This window comes from Pagrus major, chromosome 8 (genome assembly GCF_040436345.1).
Source record: "Pagrus major chromosome 8, Pma_NU_1.0".
Classification (NCBI taxonomy): Eukaryota; Metazoa; Chordata; class Actinopteri; order Spariformes; family Sparidae; genus Pagrus; species Pagrus major.
The window spans coordinates 2,456,297-2,475,925 of record NC_133222.1 but is presented as its reverse complement, the minus strand read 5'-3'; the positions used below and the strand labels follow the sequence as shown (position 1 = coordinate 2,475,925).

Here is a 19,629-nt window from a genome sequence, read left to right as displayed (position 1 = left end):
CAAGTCAAAACCAGTCTGATGTTCCCCAGTTCAAACACATGCGCTAACAGACTGTGAAAGTTTCCCTTGAGATGAAACACATCAGTAACCGAGGACACCCTTTGCCATCGATATGAGGTCATAATGTTTGTAAAAACAGCAGGGAAACCGCCTAATATTGTCAATTATGATCAGCTGACAAACACAGTCTCTGTCATTTTTGTTGTATTGTGAACAGCTGGGTCACTTCCTGTCAGCTCCTCACTTTCTGCAAGGAAACTAAAAAGGACATTTTCAGGAAATTAACTCACTTAAAATATTAATTTTGAAACTATTTATCCATTTTCAGTTGTGTTTTTTTTTTTAAATCTACTGTTTGGACATTTATGAGCTCATATGCATTTTAAAGAGATTAGACAGTGACTTTCAGTCATTTTGAAAAATCAAACCAGTCTCTTAATGTTGAATTGCCATAAATGAGCCATAGCTTTTTCTCACAACTTGCTGAACATTTTAAAGTCTTCCTGACCTGAAAAACTGTATTTTTCTGCTGTTGACATCTGAAGTTGGAATCAGTCTTTAAAAGAAAACGGCAACAAATTCTAATTTCTGCGCTGACGTCAAAGTGCAACATTTAAATTTATATTTGTTAAGACGCATCTAAACCTGCTGCTTTCCTTCTTTGCTGAAACTTTTAGCTTATTGCGCCGTTTCTTGCTGTTAAACCAGGTAAGCTACACGACAGGTGTGAGCTCATTGCCCGCTGTATATCGCTAGCCTGAAAGCTAATGCTACAATCATGCAAATCATGATAAAAATTCTACTTTTAACCCGTTAGCATGCGGTTTTCTTTCTAATGTTGAGGTTTAAGAGCCTACAACTATGCTAGCGGCTCGTAAAATTGTATTGTTGTTGTTTCACTTTTGTTATTTTGGGGAAAACACTCGGCTACACCTCTGAAATCAGGATAAATCCGATTTAGATGGAAGAGCTGCAGGAACAAATCGTGACCTCATTTCCTGTGTATGTTTCCATCTCCTCAGATTACTGTGTCAAAATGAACCAAGTCAACCTGCTCGATGTCAAACGGCACTTCTTCTCCATCTTCATCACCACGTTGGCCCTTCTGTGGTCCGGCCAGGCCTTACCGAGGACCGACCCCCCCATCCGTCCCAGCCACCCCTTCCTGTTCATGTGGAACGCCCCGACCGAGCTGTGCGACAGCCGCTTCGGCATGCCGCTCGACCTCTCCCACTTCCATTTTGTCAGTAGCACACTGAAGACGGCAACCAACCAGAGCATCTCCATATTCTACACCGACCGCTTCGGCCTCTTCCCCTACGTGGACGAAGACACTGGCGAGATGTACGACGAGGGCCTGCCGCAGCTGATCGACATGCAGGAGCACCACGAGCTGGCCGAGGACGACATCGAGTATTACATCCCTGTCGACCAGCCGGGCCTCGCTGTGCTCGACTTTGAGGAGTGGAGGCCGCAGTGGGTCCGAAACTGGGGCAGCAAAGACATCTACCGACAGATTTCCATCGAAACGGTCCAGAAGAAGAACGCGTCGTTGTCTGAAGACGAGGCAGAGGACCGGGCGAAGATCGTGTTCGAACGCGCAGCCAAAAGGTACTTCATCCGATCCATCCGCATCGGGAAGAGGCTGAGGCCCAACAGACTCTGGGGTTACTACCTGTACCCCGACTGCTACAACTACGACTACAACCAGGACTTGCCGGGCTTCACCGGAGAGTGTCCCGCCATCGAAGAGGGCAGGAACGATGAACTGCTGTGGCTCTGGAGGGAGTCCACAGCACTGTATCCATCCATCTACCTGGAGCTGGTTCTCAGAGACTCCCGGCAGGCCCGGATGTTCGTCCGGCATCGCATCCACGAGGCCATGAGGGTGTCGACGCTCCCCGACAGCTCCTACTCCATCCCTGTTTATGCCTACATCCGCCCCGTGTACAAGGACAGCATCGACGACTACATGTCAGAGGTCAGGATTAGATTAATTTTGCTGAGAGTCGAGGGTTTTTACAGAGGAAATCTGTTTTTAATGCTCCATAAATCAGAAAATACCATCAATGTGATCAATTTTCGCAATGTTTTTAGGAACAAAATATCTTATAAACCCCTCTGTATCTCAGAGTCCACAACTACAAACGTAAGGAACATTTCTAATAGAAACAGAACACAAAAACAAAACAATCTAATGACCTTAAAGTAAGAATGTGGAAGATTTTCATGTAAGTAAATATCTGTTCAGTCACTATCAATCGCCGGATGAAGCAACACAATGATGATTGAGCCCTGGCATTTGCTGTAATACCACAGATGTACACTGGGGGTCGGTGGTGACTTACCCGGAAAATATCGAAAGCAATGCAGTTAGCAATGCGTTTACGCAGCAGTGATTGGTCGGCCAGAGGGAGCAGGTGGTTCACACGTCCTAATTTTTCAGACAGGAAAAAATGGGCCATCTTGAGAGTTTACAACTGTTCATTGAGGTCGTGCTCTTCTCTGAGTGTCTGCCATGTTTTGTGTTTTTTGCAGTTTGATCTGGTGAACACCATCGGAGAAGCTGCTGCGCTCGGAGCCGCAGGCGTCATTTCCTGGGGAGACATGAACGTCACCGACACGGAGGTACAAAGTGACATCACTCTGGAGTTTTTAACTTATTGTCCTGTTTTTATTTAAAGCAACTTCATGTGACTTTAGCAGCGTCTTGTAACAGGGTGAACGGCGTCTCTGTCACTTGTGTCTGCACTGTGTGACTTCAGTGAGAGGGAAGGATCTCAGCGTTACAAACACGTTTACAAGTCAAATTGTACAAAATGCAAATTTCTACATAATGTTGCTTTAATAGCCGTTAACTGATTTAATATCCCAAAACCCTAGGACTCCTGCTTTGATGCCCGACGCCACCTGGAGCAGATCATGAACCCGTACATCCTGAACGTCTCCACGGCAACGCGACTCTGCAGCGAGGCGCTCTGCCAGGGCCGAGGTCGCTGCGTGAGGAAGCGCTGGGACGACGACGTCTTCCTCCACCTCGACCCCATGCGCTATCGGATCCAGCGGCAGCGTCGCGGCGGCCCGCTGTCTGTGAGCGGCGGCCTCTCGCAGGACGACATCAACGCGTTCAACCGCAGCTTCGACTGCATGTGCTACAGCGAGGAGCCGTGCAGATCGGTCCTGACGTTTAATTTAATCCCTGAAAGCGTCATCACGCCGAAGAGTCGAGGTGCTGAGAGGCCCATCGCACTCCTGCCGGTGATGATACTACTCTGTCTGAAGTTTGTCGTGATGTTGATATAAATTAACACAATAGACCTGATACATCTGACACAGAACATGTGGCAGTTTACGGACAATTGCACTGTTATTTCAGCTTTTTGGATAAATGTGTAGTCGAGTCATTTCTGACCATTTTTACAATAAAGATATTTTTAATTCTGTTCAGTCAAATCTCCGTTTTTCTTATTCACACAACTTCCTTTCAGAACAGGCATGTGAGCGCAATATAAACTGTAAGAAGGTTTAAACACGCCGTGTGTCATGTCTTCCACCAGGGGTCTCTCTCTGAAACTTGTAAGTAGCAAGGGATCCTGGGAGTTGTTGTCTTCATTATTAAACAACCACCATTGCTGATCTTTTGACGTGGCAGAAATGTTTTATTCACTTTACGTTTAGTCTCAATCAGCAGTATCACACTGATGAGAGCAGTTTGGGGATGAGGTCCTGGTGGAGGAGTGGGACAAAAACAGCTGATGATCTCTGGTTTCATCACTACGAGGGACCCATTTAATATTTTCACAAGTTGAACGTTTCAGGTGATTATACACTAATGAAAACATAATTATTAATATTATGTTTAATTTCTGCTGATCCTCCTAAATCCTACACACTGGACCTTTAAGACAACAGTGAGCTGAACACTGGAGTGTTGGTGGGATTGTAGAGGGAGCGTTGTGGCCTGTTGATCTAAAGATACAGTTTGTTCTTGAATATCTTCCACTGACTTCTTTTCTTATGTGCTTTATTTGTAACTGTATCTTCTTTTGGCTGCTGTAAACTTCCACTGCCGAGAAAAGACCAAGAAACAAAAAAGTAAAAGTAGTTTTTGTTCCAAAACTTTGTCAACAAGTTTCACAAGGAGTCAGTAAAACTGACAGAGCTTCACTGAGAGGAGGAGCAACAAGAAAAAACTGCTGCGCCACATTTCCTGAGATGAAACTGACAGTTTGTCAGAGTGACAGCAGAGCTGCAGTCCAGACGAGTCTCTCTGTTTTCAACTGAATCCATCAGGTTTTTCTCAACTAACCAGCAGAATCTCTGCAAACACTGGTGAGTACACTGACCTACACAGACCTGACTGAATATTTCTTCAAGACTGAGTTAAAACCAAATCAGTTAATTACACATGAGAAATCAATAATATTAATCAATAATGCTACATGAGGTCAATTAAGTCACATTTTTTAATTTACATTTTCTCTTATATGCACAAGTCCACATGAAGGTATTGGAAAAGAAAAAACATCAGCATTGTGTCATTTCAACAATAATTTATTGATGGTCTCAAAGTCGACCCGGAGTGGTGGCAGCATAACAACAGCATTCATGATGATTCTCTGAATATTCCAACAATCAAATGTTCAATTTTATCAAATTAAATATTCTAAATAAAAGTTATTATACTTTTGTCTTTTTGGTTTCTTTTCCTCCTCAGACTGTAAACATGTCTGCTGCCAGCTGTCTGCTGACTGAAGATAAGCTTCTGTGCTCCATCTGTCAGGATGTGTTCACTGATCCAGTCACCACATCATGTGGACACAACTTCTGTAAAACCTGCATCACTCAACACTGGGATAAAAATGACAAGTGTCAGTGTCCCAACTGTAAAGAGGTTTTCAACACCAGACCTGAGCTGCAGGTCAATACTTTCATCTCAGAGGTGGCTGCTCAGTTCAGACAGTCAGCTCAACAGAAAGCCAGCAGCAGCAGCTCAGAGCAACAAGTTTCCAAACCAGGAGAAGTTCCCTGTGACGTCTGCACTGGAACCAAACTGAAGGCCCTGAAGTCCTGCCTGGTGTGTCTGGTCTCCTACTGTGAGACTCACCTGGAGCCTCATCTGACAAAGTCAGGCCTGAAAAGACATCAGCTGATCGACCCTGTGGAGAACCTGGAAGGCAGGATGTGTACAAAGCACGATAAACTGCTGGAGCTGTTCTGTAAGACCGACCAGATGTGTGTCTGCATGCTCTGCTCTGTTTTAGACCACAAGACACATGATGTTGTTCCTCTGAAAGAAGGATATGAAGGAAAGAAGGCCGAGCTGGGGAAGACAGACGCTGAAATTCAGCAGATGATCCAGAAGAGACGACTGAAGATTCAGGAGATGAAGCGCTCAGTGGAGCTCAGTGAGAAAGATGCAGACAGAGAGATAGCAGCTGGTGTTCAGGTCTTCACCGCTCTGAAGAAGTCTGTTGAGAGAAGCCAGGCCGAGCTCATCGACACCATCAAAGAGAAGCAGAGAAAGACAGAGAAACAGGCTGAAGGCTTCATCAAAGAGCTGGAACAGGAAATCTCTGAGCTGGAGAAGAGAAGCTCTGAGGTGGAGCAGCTCTCACAGTCTGAAGACCACCTCCACCTCCTCCAAAGCTTCCAATCATTGAACGCGAGGATAAAAATCTCTAAACCATTGAAAAGAGCCTCTCTTCTTCAGCTCAAATTGCACAGCTTCTTCCAAAACTCCCCATCACTGAACACTGCTCCATTCACCAGGGACTGGACAGGAGTCAGCATCCGTCCACCTTCATATGAGGGGACTGTGGTGAGAGCTGTGAATCAGCTGGAGGAGACGCTCAGTAAACAGATGAAGAAGCTGCTTGAGCTGAAGAGGGTCCAGCAGTATGCAGTGGATGTGAAACTCGATCCTGATACAGCACAGCCCAACCTCATCCTGTCTGATGATGGAAAACAAGTTAAACATGGTGATGTAAAAAAGAATCTCCCAGACAACCCAGAGAGATTTGATACTTGTGCCTGTGTCATAGCAAAGCAGAGTTTCTCTTCAGGAAGATTGTATTATGAGGTTCAGGTTAAAGGGAAGACTGGGTGGGCTTTAGGAGTGGCCAGAGAGTCGATCAACAGGAAGGGACAAATCACACCGTGTCCTCAGGATGGTTACTGGATGATATGGTTGAGGAATAAAAATGAGTTCAAAGCTCTTGCTGACCCTCCAGTCCGTCTCTCTCTGAAGAGTCAGCCTGAGAAGGTGGGGGTGTTTGTGGATTATGAGGAGGGTCTGGTCTCCTTTTATGACGTTGATGCTGCAGCTCTTATCTACTCCTTTACTGGCTGCTGCTTCACTCAGAAACTCTACCCATACTTCAGTCCTGAACTTAATTATGGTGGCAAAAACTCTGCCCCTCTGATCATCTCTCTTGTCAATCACACTGAGTAGAACAAACATTTGATTTTATACAGAAAGTTTCACATCATTTAATGTAATAAATGTACATTTATGATGTATGATGTATACATGGTTGCCATTGTAGATAAAAAAAGAATTTCCCCTTGCAGGATTACAATAGTACAATTAAAATTAAATTAAATTGTTTTACCACATTGATTGATATTATCTAATGTAGCCTCATTTATTCTAATAACTGCATTACCTGCCTTCAACACTGTTAAATCATCAGAAAACAATGTACTCAGATATATGAAACATTTGTGTGTTGAGTTTTGTCTGTAAATATAAAAAGAGCTGCATCCTGACAAAACATTTATGAATGAGACAAAAGTCATTTGATTTTGTTTTTATTTATGAATAAAACAGAAAAAAACATTTTATTGTGTCTGATTCATTATTTAGTTTTTTTATTGATATCAACAGCTGATGTTTCTAATGACGACCAAATCATGTGATTAAAAACACCATCAGCTGTTCTCAGACTGACTTGAGCTGATGAGCTCCAATCCTCCATCACATCTGAGACAGCTGGTAGTGTGAGATGATGTCATGTTATTGAAGGTTTGAACAGCTGATATGAACTAAACCAGTGATCTGAGGTCGCCCTCTAGTGGAGCTCATAACAAACTGCAGCCTGTGGCCACATGAGGACCTGCTCTTAATGAAGATCTACACAGTCTGATGCTGAAGCAGATTACATGAAGGCAGAACAATGAAATCTAACTGGTTCAAGTTCTCTGATGTCACTGATGAGCTTCTCTGTGTGTTTTGTAGTTTTTTGAGCTCAGACTTTAACTTTAAAATAATTGAACTCAGCTTCATTTTAAAAGAGCAGAATCACAGAGAAGCTCTTTAATCTACAGCTGTGGTCCAATCAGAAGGATTCTCCATCTCAGGTCAAAACTCTTATTGTCCTCCTTCTAATGTAATCTGTGAGAAACGTTCCCGACAGAGAAAAGCTGCTCAACACTTTGGAGAACAGCAGTGAAGTGCAGAGGGATTAGTTGCTGTGATGGATCACAGACTGTTTAGTGTTTGGATCAGATACACACTGACATGTTACAGTCAGAGACAGGAAGTAACTAAGTACATTTACTCACATACAGAAATGAGATTACCCAACTTTTCTTGAGGGTTTCTGTTTTTGGAGGCTTCTTATTTTCCCACCACGACATCTGAGGAGGAAATATTGTACTTTTACTTCACTACATCTGTCTGTACGACTTTATAGATATACATTTTACATTCAACAGGAAATAAACTCATGTCTCTGTTGTTGTGTAATCTTGTAATTATAAATAACTTTGTTTCAGGTAACTGTTTGTGCATTTGTGCGTTTCTGCATCCGATACAGATGCCCGAGCCACCTCAGCTGACTCCTCTCGATGTGGAGGAGCAGCGGCTCTACTCCGAGCTCCTCCCGTGTGACAGAGCTCCTCACCCTATCTCTAAGGGAGCGCCCTGCCACCCTGCGAAGGAAACTCATTTCGGCCGCTTGTATCCGGGATCTTATTCTTTCGGTCACGTCCCAAAGTTCATGACCATAGGTGAGGGTAGGAACGTAGACTGACCGGTAAATCGAGAGCTTCGTCTTTTGGCTCAGCTCTCTCTTCACCACGACGGACCGATACAACGACCCCATTACTGCGGCCGCCGCACCGATCCGCCTGTTAATCTCGCGCTCCATCCTTCCCTCACTCGTGAACAAGACCCCGAGATACTTGAACTCCTCCACTTGAGGCAGGAACTCTCCCCCAACCCGGAGGGAACAAGCCACCTTTTTCCGGTTGAGAACCATGGCCTCAGACTTGGAGGTGCTGATTCTCATCCCAGCTGCTTCACACTCGGCTGCAAATCGCCCCAGGACATGCTGGAGGTCCCGGCTCGAAGGAGCCAACAAGACATCATCATCTGCGAAAAGCAGGGATGAAATCCGTTGGCTCCCGAACCAGATCCCCTCCGGCCCATGACTGCGCCTAGAAATTCTGTCCATAAAAATAATGAAAAGAACCGGTGACAAAGGGCAGCCCTGCCGGAGTCCAAAATGTACTGGAAAAAGGTCTGACTGACTGCCGGCAATGCGAACCAAGCTCCTGCTCCGATCGTACAGGGACCGTACATCCCTTAGCAGAGGGCCCCCGACCCCGTACTCCCGAAGCACCTCCCACAGAATGCCACGAGGGACACGGTCAAATGCCTTCTCCAAGTCCACAAAACACATGTGGACTGGTTGGGCAAACTCCCATGAACCCTCCAGCACCCTGCGGAGGGTATAGAGCTGGTCCAGTGTTCCACGGCCAGGATGAAAAACGCATTGTTCCTCCTGAATCCAAGGTTCGACTATCGGCAGAATTCTCCTCTCCAGTACCCTGGAATAGACTTTACCAAGGAGGCTGAGGAGTGTGATCCCCGATAGTTGGAACACACCCTCCGGTCCCCCTTTTTGAATAGGGACCACCACCCCGGTCTGCTAGTCCAGAGGCACTGTCCCCGACTGCCACGCGATGTTGCAGAGACGTGTCAGCCAAGACAGCCCCACAACATCCAGAGACTTGAGGTACTCAGGGTGGATCTCATCCACCCCCGGTGCTTTGCCACCTGGCAGCTTCCGGACTACCTCGGTGAATTCGGCTTGGGTGATGAATGGATCAACCTCCGAGTCCCCAGCCTCTGCTTCCTCTATGGAAGACGTGTCAGTGGGATTGAGGAGATCCTCGAAGTACTCCTTCCACCGCCTGATGATATCCCCAGGCAAGGTCAACAGCTCCCCGCCTCCACCGTAAACAGTGTTGGCGGGGTGCTGCTTTCCCTTCCTAAGGCGCCGGATGGTTTGCCAGAATTTCCTCGAGGCCGACCAGTAGTCCTTCTCCATGGCCTCCCCGAACTTTTCCCAGACCCGAGTCTATGCTTCCGCGACCGCCCGTGCTGCAGCACGCTTGGCCTGCCGGTACCCGTCAGCTGCCTCAGGAGTCCCCCGAGCCAACCAGGCTCGACAGGACTCCTTCTTCAGCTTGACAGCATCCCTTACTGTCGGTGTCCACCACCGAGTTCGGGGATTGCCGCCACGACAGGCACCGGAGACCTTACGGCCACAGCTCCGAACAGCCGCGTCAACAATGGAAGCGGAGAACAAGGCCCAATCGGACTCAATGTCCCCAGCCTCCCTCGGGATCTGGTCAAAGCTCTCCCGGAGGTGGGAGTTGAAGACCTCCCCGACAGAGGGTTCCACCAGATGTTCCCAGCAGAACCTCACAGTATGTTTGGGTCTGCCAAGTCTGTCCAGCTTCCTCCCCTGCCAGCGAAACCAACTCACCACCAGGTGGTGATCAGTTGACAGCTCAGCCCCTCTCTTCACCCGAGTGTCCAAGACGTACGGCCGGAGGTCAGATGACATGACCACAAAGTCGATCATTGACCTCCGGCCTAGGGTGTCCTTGTGCCACGTGCACTGATGAACACCCTTATGCTTGAACATGGTGTTCGTTATGGACAAACTGTGGCTAGCACAGAAGTCCAACAACAGAACACCACTCGGGTTCAGATCAGGGAGGCCGTTCCTCCCAATCACACCCCTCCAGGTAACACTGTCGCTGCCCACGTGAGCGTTGAAGTCCCCAGTTGGAGCACTTTCCAGTACCCCTCCCAGGGACTCCAAGAAGGCCGGGTACTCTGCACTGCCGCCTGGCCCGTAGGCCGAAACAACAGTGAGAGACCTATCCCCGACCCGAAGGCACAGGGAAACGACCCTCTCATTCACCAGGGAAAACTCCAACACGTGGCGGCTGAGCTGGGTAGCTATGAGCAGGCCCACACCAGCTCACCGCCTCTCACCACGGGCAACTCCAGAGTAGAAGAGAGTCCAGCCTCTCTCAAAAAGTTGGGTTCCAGAGCCCAGACTGTGCGTGGAGGTGAGTCCGACTATCTCTAGCCGGTAGCGCTGAACCTCCTGCACCAGTTCAGGCTCTTTCCCCCTCAGCGAGGTGACATTCCATGTCCCCATGGCTAGAGTCAACGTCCGGGGATTGGGTCACCGGGGCACCTGCCCAGGACAGCCACCCAAATCGCACCGCACCAGCCCCTTCTGAACCCTCCTGCGGGTGGTGGGCCTACTGGAGGGCGGGCCCACGTCGCTCCTTCGGGCTGTGCCCGGCCAGGTCCCGTGGGCAAAGACCCGGCCACCAGGCGCTCGCCTGCGAGCCCCAACCCCGGGCCTGGCTCCAGGGTGGCGCCCTGGTGACGCCATTCTGGGCGACGTACACGTCCTTGTTGTAATGTCTGTCATAGGGGGCTTTGGAACCGCTCTTAGTCTGACCTGTCACCTAGGACCTGTTTGCCTTGGGAGACCCTACCAGGGGCATTAAGCCCCGGACATACATACATACATACAACATAGCTCCTAGGATCATTCAGGTGCTCAAACCCCTCCACCACGATAAGGTGTCGGTTCAAGTTCAAATATGTATTTTAAAAGTGCTCAGATCTCAGGCCTCCTGAAACAGCTACGACATTAGCATCAGTACTTTTACTTTGAACCAGATTATTGTTGTTGTACTTATCTCGACCTGAAGGAGTGAAAACTAATACAGTTTGCTGATGTTTGAAGACATTATGATTGAACTGCCGTCAGACTTTAGTTTTTGTAATATCTCATATTTATCAGTGGTAGTTGTGTCAGTGTTTTGACACTTATTAACCCACACAGGTTCAACTATAAGAGCAAGACGTCACTTAACAATGAGGAACATGTTGGAGTCAGAAAGACTTGATTCAGAGTTATTTGGACACTTTTAACACTTGTAGTTTCGAGTTCTGTCACATAAGATTAAACCATATTTATACATGTTATTAAGGAGGAATGACTTTTCTCTTGAGGCTCATACTGAACAAAGAAAATTAAGATCATAATTCATGTCCAACAACTTCCTCATTTACTATCAATAAGCAGTAATCAGGAGGTTATTGAGGGAAACTCTTCATAAACGTTCTAGTAGTTGTAGAAAATAATCACGCAGAATAAGGAATTAATAAGTGCTTTATAATGACTAATAAAGAGACAATATGCAGCTAATAAGCAACTAGTTAGTGGTTAATATGTGTCGCCTGATATCAAGTGATACTGAAAGAATAAGAAAAAGTAAAGACTCATATTGATCCAAAGCTTTTTCAAGGTGTTTCCCAACGAGGCAATAAAAGCTCACTTACAGAGCTCCACTGAGAGGAGGAGCAACTCTGAGAGAAGAAAAGCTTCAACGTCACATTTCCAGCAGTAAAAGAGGAAGTTTGTCTGAGTGACAGCAGAGCTGCAGTCCAGACGAGTCTCTCTGTTTCTCTCTGAAGAAAGATTCAACTGAATCCATCAGGTTTTTCTCAACTCAACAGCAGAATCTCTGCAAACACTGGTGAGTACACTGACCTACACAGACTAAATGACCTGACTAATAATCAGGTCAAACATGAGTTAAAACCACAATCTGACTTTTTTTTTACATTTATGTAAACATGTTGTGTTCAACATGTGAGTCATTGAGTTTGTTATACCACATACTGCACACATAGAAGACAGTAACTAAATCCAACAGTAGCAGAGAAAAAAGTGTCAACTTGTCGTGCTAAAAGCTAACTAGCCTAGCTTAGACACCCTTTGGAGGGTCCAAAGTACAGATGACAGTATCTGACTTCAGGTGACTGTTGTTTTATTGCCTTAAAGGTATAAAACTGATGTGTAACAACTTATTTAAAAACTTTGATCAGTAGCTTGAACTTTGGACACTTTATCTCAGCCTCACTGTTTCTGTAGTTACTGTTGTCTGCCTTTATAAAGCAGTACAGCTGATAATATTTACCCTGATATTAACACAAACCTGAGCTCTACTCAGACAGGAAGTTCCACTCAGGGCATATTTTCACCTGAGGTCCGTCAGTGGTCGTGGGAGTTTTGGAGAGAAATAGTTTGAGTGTCCTGCAGTCCAGAGCAGCTTTCATCTCTTCTTCTGCACATTTAATGTGTGTGATTCTCTGCTCTCTGTATCTTCATCCTCTCTCTCTGTACCTCCTCTTCCTCCTCCTCCTCCTCCAAGCTGACTCTCTGACACTGAAGCTCTTTGGACACAGATGCTGATTTTTCTCTTTCTGCCTCAAACGCTTCAATAAAACAAACAATAGAGACAAATACTGGATAAATATATTATCAGCCTGAAACAGAGACTTTCAGTATTTTAATAACATGTACATTTTCCATCTAATTCTACATACGTTCAATGTAAATGTCACATTAAACACAAAGTGTTTCTGTCATGTTGAGTCAGTGTGTAGAAACTAAATAACAAGATGTGCAACTTATTACAGGAGACAGAACGTATCTAATGTGACCCTTTCTATTACAGTTATGTAATAAAAATGTACATCTAATTAAAACACTTAAATTCATTGTTTTAGCCAAAGTTTTTATTAACGTGCACAGGAAACCATAATAAATGTGTTAAGTTTGATATTAAAATCAGTGACGAGACTTGTCTCACTTACAACTCGAGCGGCTATACAGGAAAACTGGACTTCATATACACAAAGACATTTACAAAAATCATATGTTACATTACAAGAACTGCATTACCCAAACAAAATCCAATTATTACACTGGCATAATCTGTTCCAACAAAGGTAACACCAAATCACTGTTCTCACTGTACAAGAATATCACCCAAGCCCCGGAATCTCTGCCATCTCACCTCTGTTCCACTGCTTTCTGTAACTCCATCATGTCATTCCTCAGTCAGAAAATCCAGATGATCCACCAACATCTCAGCTCACAAACCACCCTCAATGTCGTATCCGAACTTCCTCCTCCTACCCACTCTTTCTCCTCCTTCCAGCTCCCCACCACCTCAGAAATTTCAGATCTTATCCGCAAGTCCAAGCCATCCACCTGTCAGCTCGACCCTCTCCCCACAGTTCTGGTCAAAGCCTGCCTCCCTTCCCTGGTCCCTCTCATCTCTGCCATCATCCACTCCTCTCTCTCCACTGGAACTGTTCCTACACCATTCAAGACTGCTGCAATTACCCCAATTTTGAAAAATACCGGTGCAGATCCCATAAGCTTCAATAACCTACGTCCAATCTCTAATCTCCCCTTCATCTCCAAGATTCTTGAAAAAACAGTAGCAATTCAACTCCATTCTCATTTATCCAACAACAACCTGTACGAACAGTTCCAGTCTGGTTTCCGCCCTCTCCATAGCACAGAAACTGCACTCATAAAAATAACCAACGACCTCGTCATGGCAGCTGATTCTGGTTTACTCTCCATTCTCATCCTCTTCGACCTCAGTGCAGCCTTCGACACCATCTGTCACACCACCCTCCTCCAGAGATTATCCTCCCTTGGCATCACTCATACTCCTCTAAACTGGTTCAAATCATATCTCTCCTGCACTCAGTTCATCCTGCTAAAAACCTTCACATCCCAACCTTCCCCTGTCACCTCAGGTGTGCCTCAGGGCTCTGTCCTGGGGCCTCTCCTCTTTATCATTTATCTCCTTCCCCTTGGCAATATATTCCACAAACATAACATCACTTTTCACTGCTACGCAGATGACACCCAGCTCTACCTCGCCAATAAGCCCACTTCCAACCTCCCGCCCTCCTCCCTTAATGACTGCTTAACTGAAATAAAATCCTGGTTCACTTCAAATCTACTAAAACTCAACTCTGACAAAACTGAGATTCTTCTCATTGGCACACAATCAACACTTTCCAAAACCGACAGATTCCCCCTCGTCATTGAGAACTGCTCCGTTTCCCCCTCCCCACAGGTTAAGAGTCTGGGTGTCATCCTCAACAGTACACTTTCCTTCCAATCTCACATCAACAACATCACCCGGTCTGCTTACTTCCACCTACGCAACATCAACCACCTCCGCCCCTCCCTTACTCCCCATACCACTGCTTTCCTTGTCCATAGTCTCATCACTTCCCACCTGGATTACTGCAACTCCCTCCTCTCCGGTCTCACCCACAAATCCCTGCACAAACTTCAACTGGTTCAGAATTCAGCTGCCCGTGTCATCACCAGAACCCCCTCCATCCACCACATCACTCCCGTCCTACAGCAGCTCCACTGGCTCCCGGTTAAGTCCCGCATTGACTTCAAAATCCTTCTGCCAATCATTCAAGGCCATTCACAATCTTGCCCCCCCATATCTTTCCAATCTTCTCCATATCGCCACTCCTTCTCGCACCCTCCGTTCATCCTCCTCCATTCTGCTGACTGTCCCCCCGGCCCGTCTCACCACCTTTGGGAGCAGAGCTTTCAGCCGCTCTGCTCCCCGGCTCTGGAACTCTCTGCCACCAGAAATAAGGAACATCAGTACACTATCACATTTCAAGTGCCAACTCAAAACACACCTGTTTAAGATTGCTTTTTCCCTTTAACTGAATTTCCTGTCCATTTTAACTGTTTTTACTCTTGTGTACATTTGTGGCTTTCTTTTTATTTATTTATTTTATTTTTATTTTTAACTTATTTTATTCTATTGTGTACTGTGCATTGTCTCTTTTTTACTGTAAGGTGTCCTTGAGTGACAGAAAGGGGGCTATGAAATAAAATGTATTATTATTATTATCCAGTGTAATAACATCTTTATTTCTATATTTTAGTACTTTTAATATTTCATTTTAAAATGTATTTTAATACTTTATAAGTTTTATCCCTTGTTACTGGTGTCATATTATCTTTCTCTATTTAAATCTTGTTTATATCTACAGTATGATATTTTTTATTATAGAAAGAGCGACTGTAACATACACATTTTCCTCCTCAGGGATCAATGAAGCATTTCTGATTCTGATTCTGATTTTGATTTTGATTTGGAGTCACTGGGTCACATTACATCGACTCTGTTAAAGAATACTTCGAACAATTTCTTTACAATTAAACCAGATCAGTTTATTACACATTAGAAATCAATTAACTTGTGCAACATGAGTCTAATTTACCTTCAAGTCCACATGAAGTCATTGGAAATTATAAAACATCAGCATTGTGTCATTTCAACAATAATTTATTGATGTTCTCAAAGTCAACACTGAAGCACGAGGACTGGGAGCAAACTGTCCTCCTGCTGCCAATAAAACAACTGAATTCATGATGATTCTCCTCATAATCCACCAATCATTGTTACATTTTAACTCATTAAATATTCTAAATAAATGTATTAAAGCTGTTGTTCTTTTCTTTTCATCCTCAGGCTGTAAACATGTCTGCTGCCAGCTGTCTGCTGACTGAAGATCAGTTTCTGTGCTCCATCTGTCTGGATGTGTTCACTGATCCAGTCACCATACCATGTGGACACAACTTTTGTAAAACCTGCATCACTCAACACTGGAGTGTTAATGTCCCGTACAAGTGTCCCAACTGTAAAGAGGTTTTCTACACGAGACCAAAGCTGCAGGTCAACACGTTCATCTCTGAGATGGCTGCTCAGTTCAGACAGTCAGCTCAACAGAAAGCCAGCAGCAGCAGCTCAGAGCAACAAGTTTCCAAACCAGCAGAAGTTCCCTGTGACGTCTGCACTGGAACCAAACTGAAGGCCCTGAAGTCCTGCCTGGTGTGTCTGGCCTCCTACTGTGAGACTCACCTGGAGCCTCATCTGACAAAGTCAGGCCTGAAAAGACATCAGCTGATCGACCCTGTGGAGAACCTGGAAGGCAGGATGTGTACGAAGCACGATAAACTGCTGGAGCTGTTCTGTAAGACCGACCAGATGTGTGTCTGCATGCTCTGCTCTGTTTTAGACCACAAGACACATGATGTTGTTCCTCTGAAAGAAGAATATGAAGGAAAGAAGGCCGAGCTGGGGAAGAGAGATGCTGAAATTCAGCAGATGATCCAGAAGAGATGACTGAAGATTCAGGAGATGAAGCGCTCAGTGAAGCTCAGTAAGAAAGATGCAGACAGAGAGATAGCAGCTGGTGTTCAGGTCTTCACCGCTCTGAAGGAGTCTGTTGAGAGAAGCCAGGCCGAGCTCATCGACACCATCAAAGAGAAGCAGAGAAAGACAGAGAAACAGGCTGAAGGCTTCATCAAAGAGCTGGAACAGGAAATCTCTGAGCTGGAGAAGAGAAACTCTGAGGTGGAGCAGCTCTCACAGTCTGAAGACCACCTCCACCTCCTCCAAAGCTTCCCATCACTGAACGCTGCTCCACCCACCAAGGACTGGACAGGAGTCAGCGTCCGTCCACCTTCATATGAGGGGACTGTGGTGAGAGCTGTGAATCAGCTGGAGGAGACGCTCAGTAAACAGATGAAGAAGGTCGAGCTGAAGTGGGTCCAGCAGTATGCAGTGGATGTGACACTCGATCCTGATACAGCACATCCCAAACTCATCCTGTCTGATGATGGAAAACAAGTTAAACATGGTGATGTAAAGAAGAATCTCCCAGACAACCCAGAGAGATTTAATCCTTGTCCTGGTGTCTTATCAAAGCAGAGTTTCTCTTCAGGAAGATTTTATTATGAGGTTCAGGTTAAAGAGAAGACGGACTGGGATTTAGGAGTGGCCAGAGAGTCGATCAACAGGAAGAGAATAATCACACTGTCTCCTCAGGATGGTTACTGGTCGATATGGTTGAGGAATGAAAATGAGTACAAAGCTCTTGCTGATCCTCGTGTCCGTCTCTCTCTGAGGTGTCAGCCTGAGAAGGTGGGGGTGTTTGTGGATTATGAGGAGGGTCTGGTCTCCTTTTATGACGTTGATGCTGCAGCTCTTATCTACTCCTTTACTGGCTGCTGCTTCACTCAGAAACTCTACCCACTCTTCAGTCCATGTGATAATGATGGTGGTGAAAACTCTGCCCCTCTGATCATCTCTCCTGTCAATCACACTGCGTAGAACAAACATTTGATTTTCTACTGAAAGATTCACATCATTTAATGTAATAAATGTACATTTATTGGTGATGTATGATGTATACATTGTTGTTTTTCAGAATCTGATTAATGTGTTTTTATCATTTTAACAGCAAATGTTTTTCTTTGATGTGTCACATTGATATTTACAACACACCAGTTTTACCACATTGATTGATATTATCTAATGTAGCCTCATTTATTCTAATAACTGCATTACCTGCCTTCAACACTGTTAAATCATCAGAAAACAATGTACTCAGATATATGAAGCATTTGTGTGTTGAGTTTAACCCTGTTATTGTCTGATCATTGTACATATAAGAAGAGCTGCATCCTGACAAAAAAAGTTATAAATGAGCAAAAAGTAATTTGATTTTGTTTTTCTTTATGAATAAAATAGAAAGAGCAAAAGAACATTTTATAGTGTCTGATTCATTATTTAGTTTGTTATTGATATCAGCAGCTGATGTTTCTAATGACGACCAAATCATGTGATTAAAAACACCATCAGCTGTTCTCAGACTGACTTGAGCTGAGGAGCTCCAATCCTCCATCACACCTGAGACAGCTGGTAGTGTGAGGTGATGTCATGTTATTGAAGGTTTGAACAGCTGATATGAACTAAACCAGTGATCTGAGGTCGCCCTCTAGTGGAGCCACCACCACAACAAAAACCCTCAGTCTCTTGTTATAAGGAGAAAAGTTATAAAATATTCTTCATGTTATTTGAAATATTTGCTTGTTATTACTGGATACAAATGATTCTGTTATTAAAAAGATTTCACTTTATACCACAGAACTCATTATTTTCATAAAATAACATCTCTCTCTTATTCAATCAATCTTTTCTGGTCATCACATGATAAAGTGGCAGGTTGTTATAATACAAAACTTCTCCATTGCCTCCAGCAAACGTTTACCCCTTTCACATACTCACGAGGTCTGTCAATAATTTGTTATTATAAAATATTGATGAAGGTTTTTGAACACAGAGCGGTGCAGCTGTCCAGATGTTGCCTAAGGTGAGAGTTCAAGTCCAGTTCAGGATCTTGAGGACGTTCCTCTCCCTCTGTTAAATATCTCAGTGGAACCAAATCTTTCTGTTTTTGGATCCTATATAATGTAACATGACGTCTCAGAGGACACCAGGGGACAAATGTACTCGATATTTCAAAAGAAGGTTCAAATGAAAAAAGTCGACATTGCAGACAAGACATCCACTTGTCTCCTGCTGCATACCATCCTGTCTGATGACATCAACCTCAACCAGCCAGTGACTCAAACACATAACAGCTTCTGATAAGAAGAACAAAACCTGCAGCAGGTGGTCGACTCTTCTCTGATTCATCTGTTTTAGAAACCAAACACCTGCATGATGTGTGAGTCAGGGAGAGAGAATGAGCCTGAACAGAAGATGTACTGAGTGTTATGTCGAGTCATCTGATGTCAGATAATGCAAAGTGTATGAGGTCATTTAATGTAATGTAAAGCTGTTGTTGTGTTTGAGAAGGTGAAATGAACACAACACAAATGTTAGTAGAGATTAAATGACAGCTGAGGTCGCCCTCTGGTGGAGTTTTTAACAAACTGCAGCCTGACGCTCTTCTGCTCCGTCTACGCTTCAGGATTTTCAAAATAAAGCGAGGAAATAAAAGTGATAATTATAAATCCCTCTGTGTTTTATCAGACAGACTACTGATCTTTGAGTGATGTCACCTCTCTCTCTAACTGAGGAGATTTTTCTAAAAAACACAATTTTACTTTGACTTTGTTTGGTTTGTCCGTTCTGGGCTGCCGTAGAAACCTGACAGACTGTGGAAGAGGAGCTGCTCCCTCTGTGGATATAAAAGTCTCTTTCTAAAGTAAGAAAACACAACGATTCTTAGTTTCAGGTGATTATACACTAATGAAAACATCATTATTAATATTATATTTCATTTCTGCTGATACATCCTCCTAAATCCTACACACTGGACCTTTAAGACGGCTTTGAAAGTATTTAAAATCACAGTGAAACCCACTTTCTGTATTTCCTCCCTGTAATGTGACAGGTTAGAAATCACACAACAAAAGTCTGACAAAGAAAAGATGCTGAACAGTTTGTAAAGCAGCAGAAAAGTGAAATGACAGACTCAACAGTGAGCTGAACACTGGAGTGTTGGTGGGATTGTAGAGGGAGCGTTGTGGCCTGTTGATCTAAAGATACAGTTTGTTCTTGAATATCTTCCACTGACTTCTTTTCTTATGTGCTTTATTT

General features: G+C 44.6%; 3 protein-coding genes across 3 annotated transcripts in view; all 3 read left to right on the top strand.

Moving 5' to 3' along the window:
* The first annotated feature begins 1,036 nt into the window (after nt 1–1,036).
* Nucleotides 1,037–3,406, top strand: LOC141001187 (hyaluronidase PH-20-like). The gene is made up of 3 exons (XM_073472178.1): nt 1,037–1,981; nt 2,539–2,628; nt 2,884–3,406. Exons 1-3 carry the CDS (start codon nt 1,037–1,039, stop codon nt 3,301–3,303), a joined length of 1,455 nt encoding a protein of 484 aa, XP_073328279.1. The 3' UTR covers nt 3,304–3,406.
* Nucleotides 3,407–4,245: 839 nt separating this feature from the next.
* Nucleotides 4,246–17,517, top strand: LOC141000852 (uncharacterized). The gene is given in 6 exon segments (XM_073471733.1): nt 4,246–4,332; nt 4,718–6,404; nt 10,159–10,313; nt 10,473–10,699; nt 13,236–14,847; nt 15,709–17,517. Coding segments are annotated over 5 exon segments (5,316 nt in total). The 5' UTR covers nt 4,246–4,332; nt 4,718–4,726; the 3' UTR covers nt 17,353–17,517.
* LOC141000851 (E3 ubiquitin-protein ligase TRIM39-like) overlaps nt 11,773–19,629 on the top strand; it is a 17,744-nt gene continuing 9,887 nt past the window's right edge. The window contains exon 1 of the mRNA XM_073471732.1: nt 11,773–11,865. The gene's annotated coding sequence lies outside the window, so the exon portion shown is untranslated. The remainder of the gene's footprint in view (nt 11,866–19,629) is intronic.

Coding starts and splice junctions, on each gene's coding strand:
- LOC141001187 (XM_073472178.1), top strand. CDS start 1,037: ATGAACCAAGTCAACCTGCTCGATGTCAAACGGCACTTCTTCTCCATC. Junction 1,982..2,538: donor TCGACGACTACATGTCAGAG/GTCAGGATTAGA, acceptor TGTTTTTTGCAG/TTTGATCTGGTGAACACCAT. Junction 2,629..2,883: donor TGAACGTCACCGACACGGAG/GTACAAAGTGAC, acceptor CCAAAACCCTAG/GACTCCTGCTTTGATGCCCG.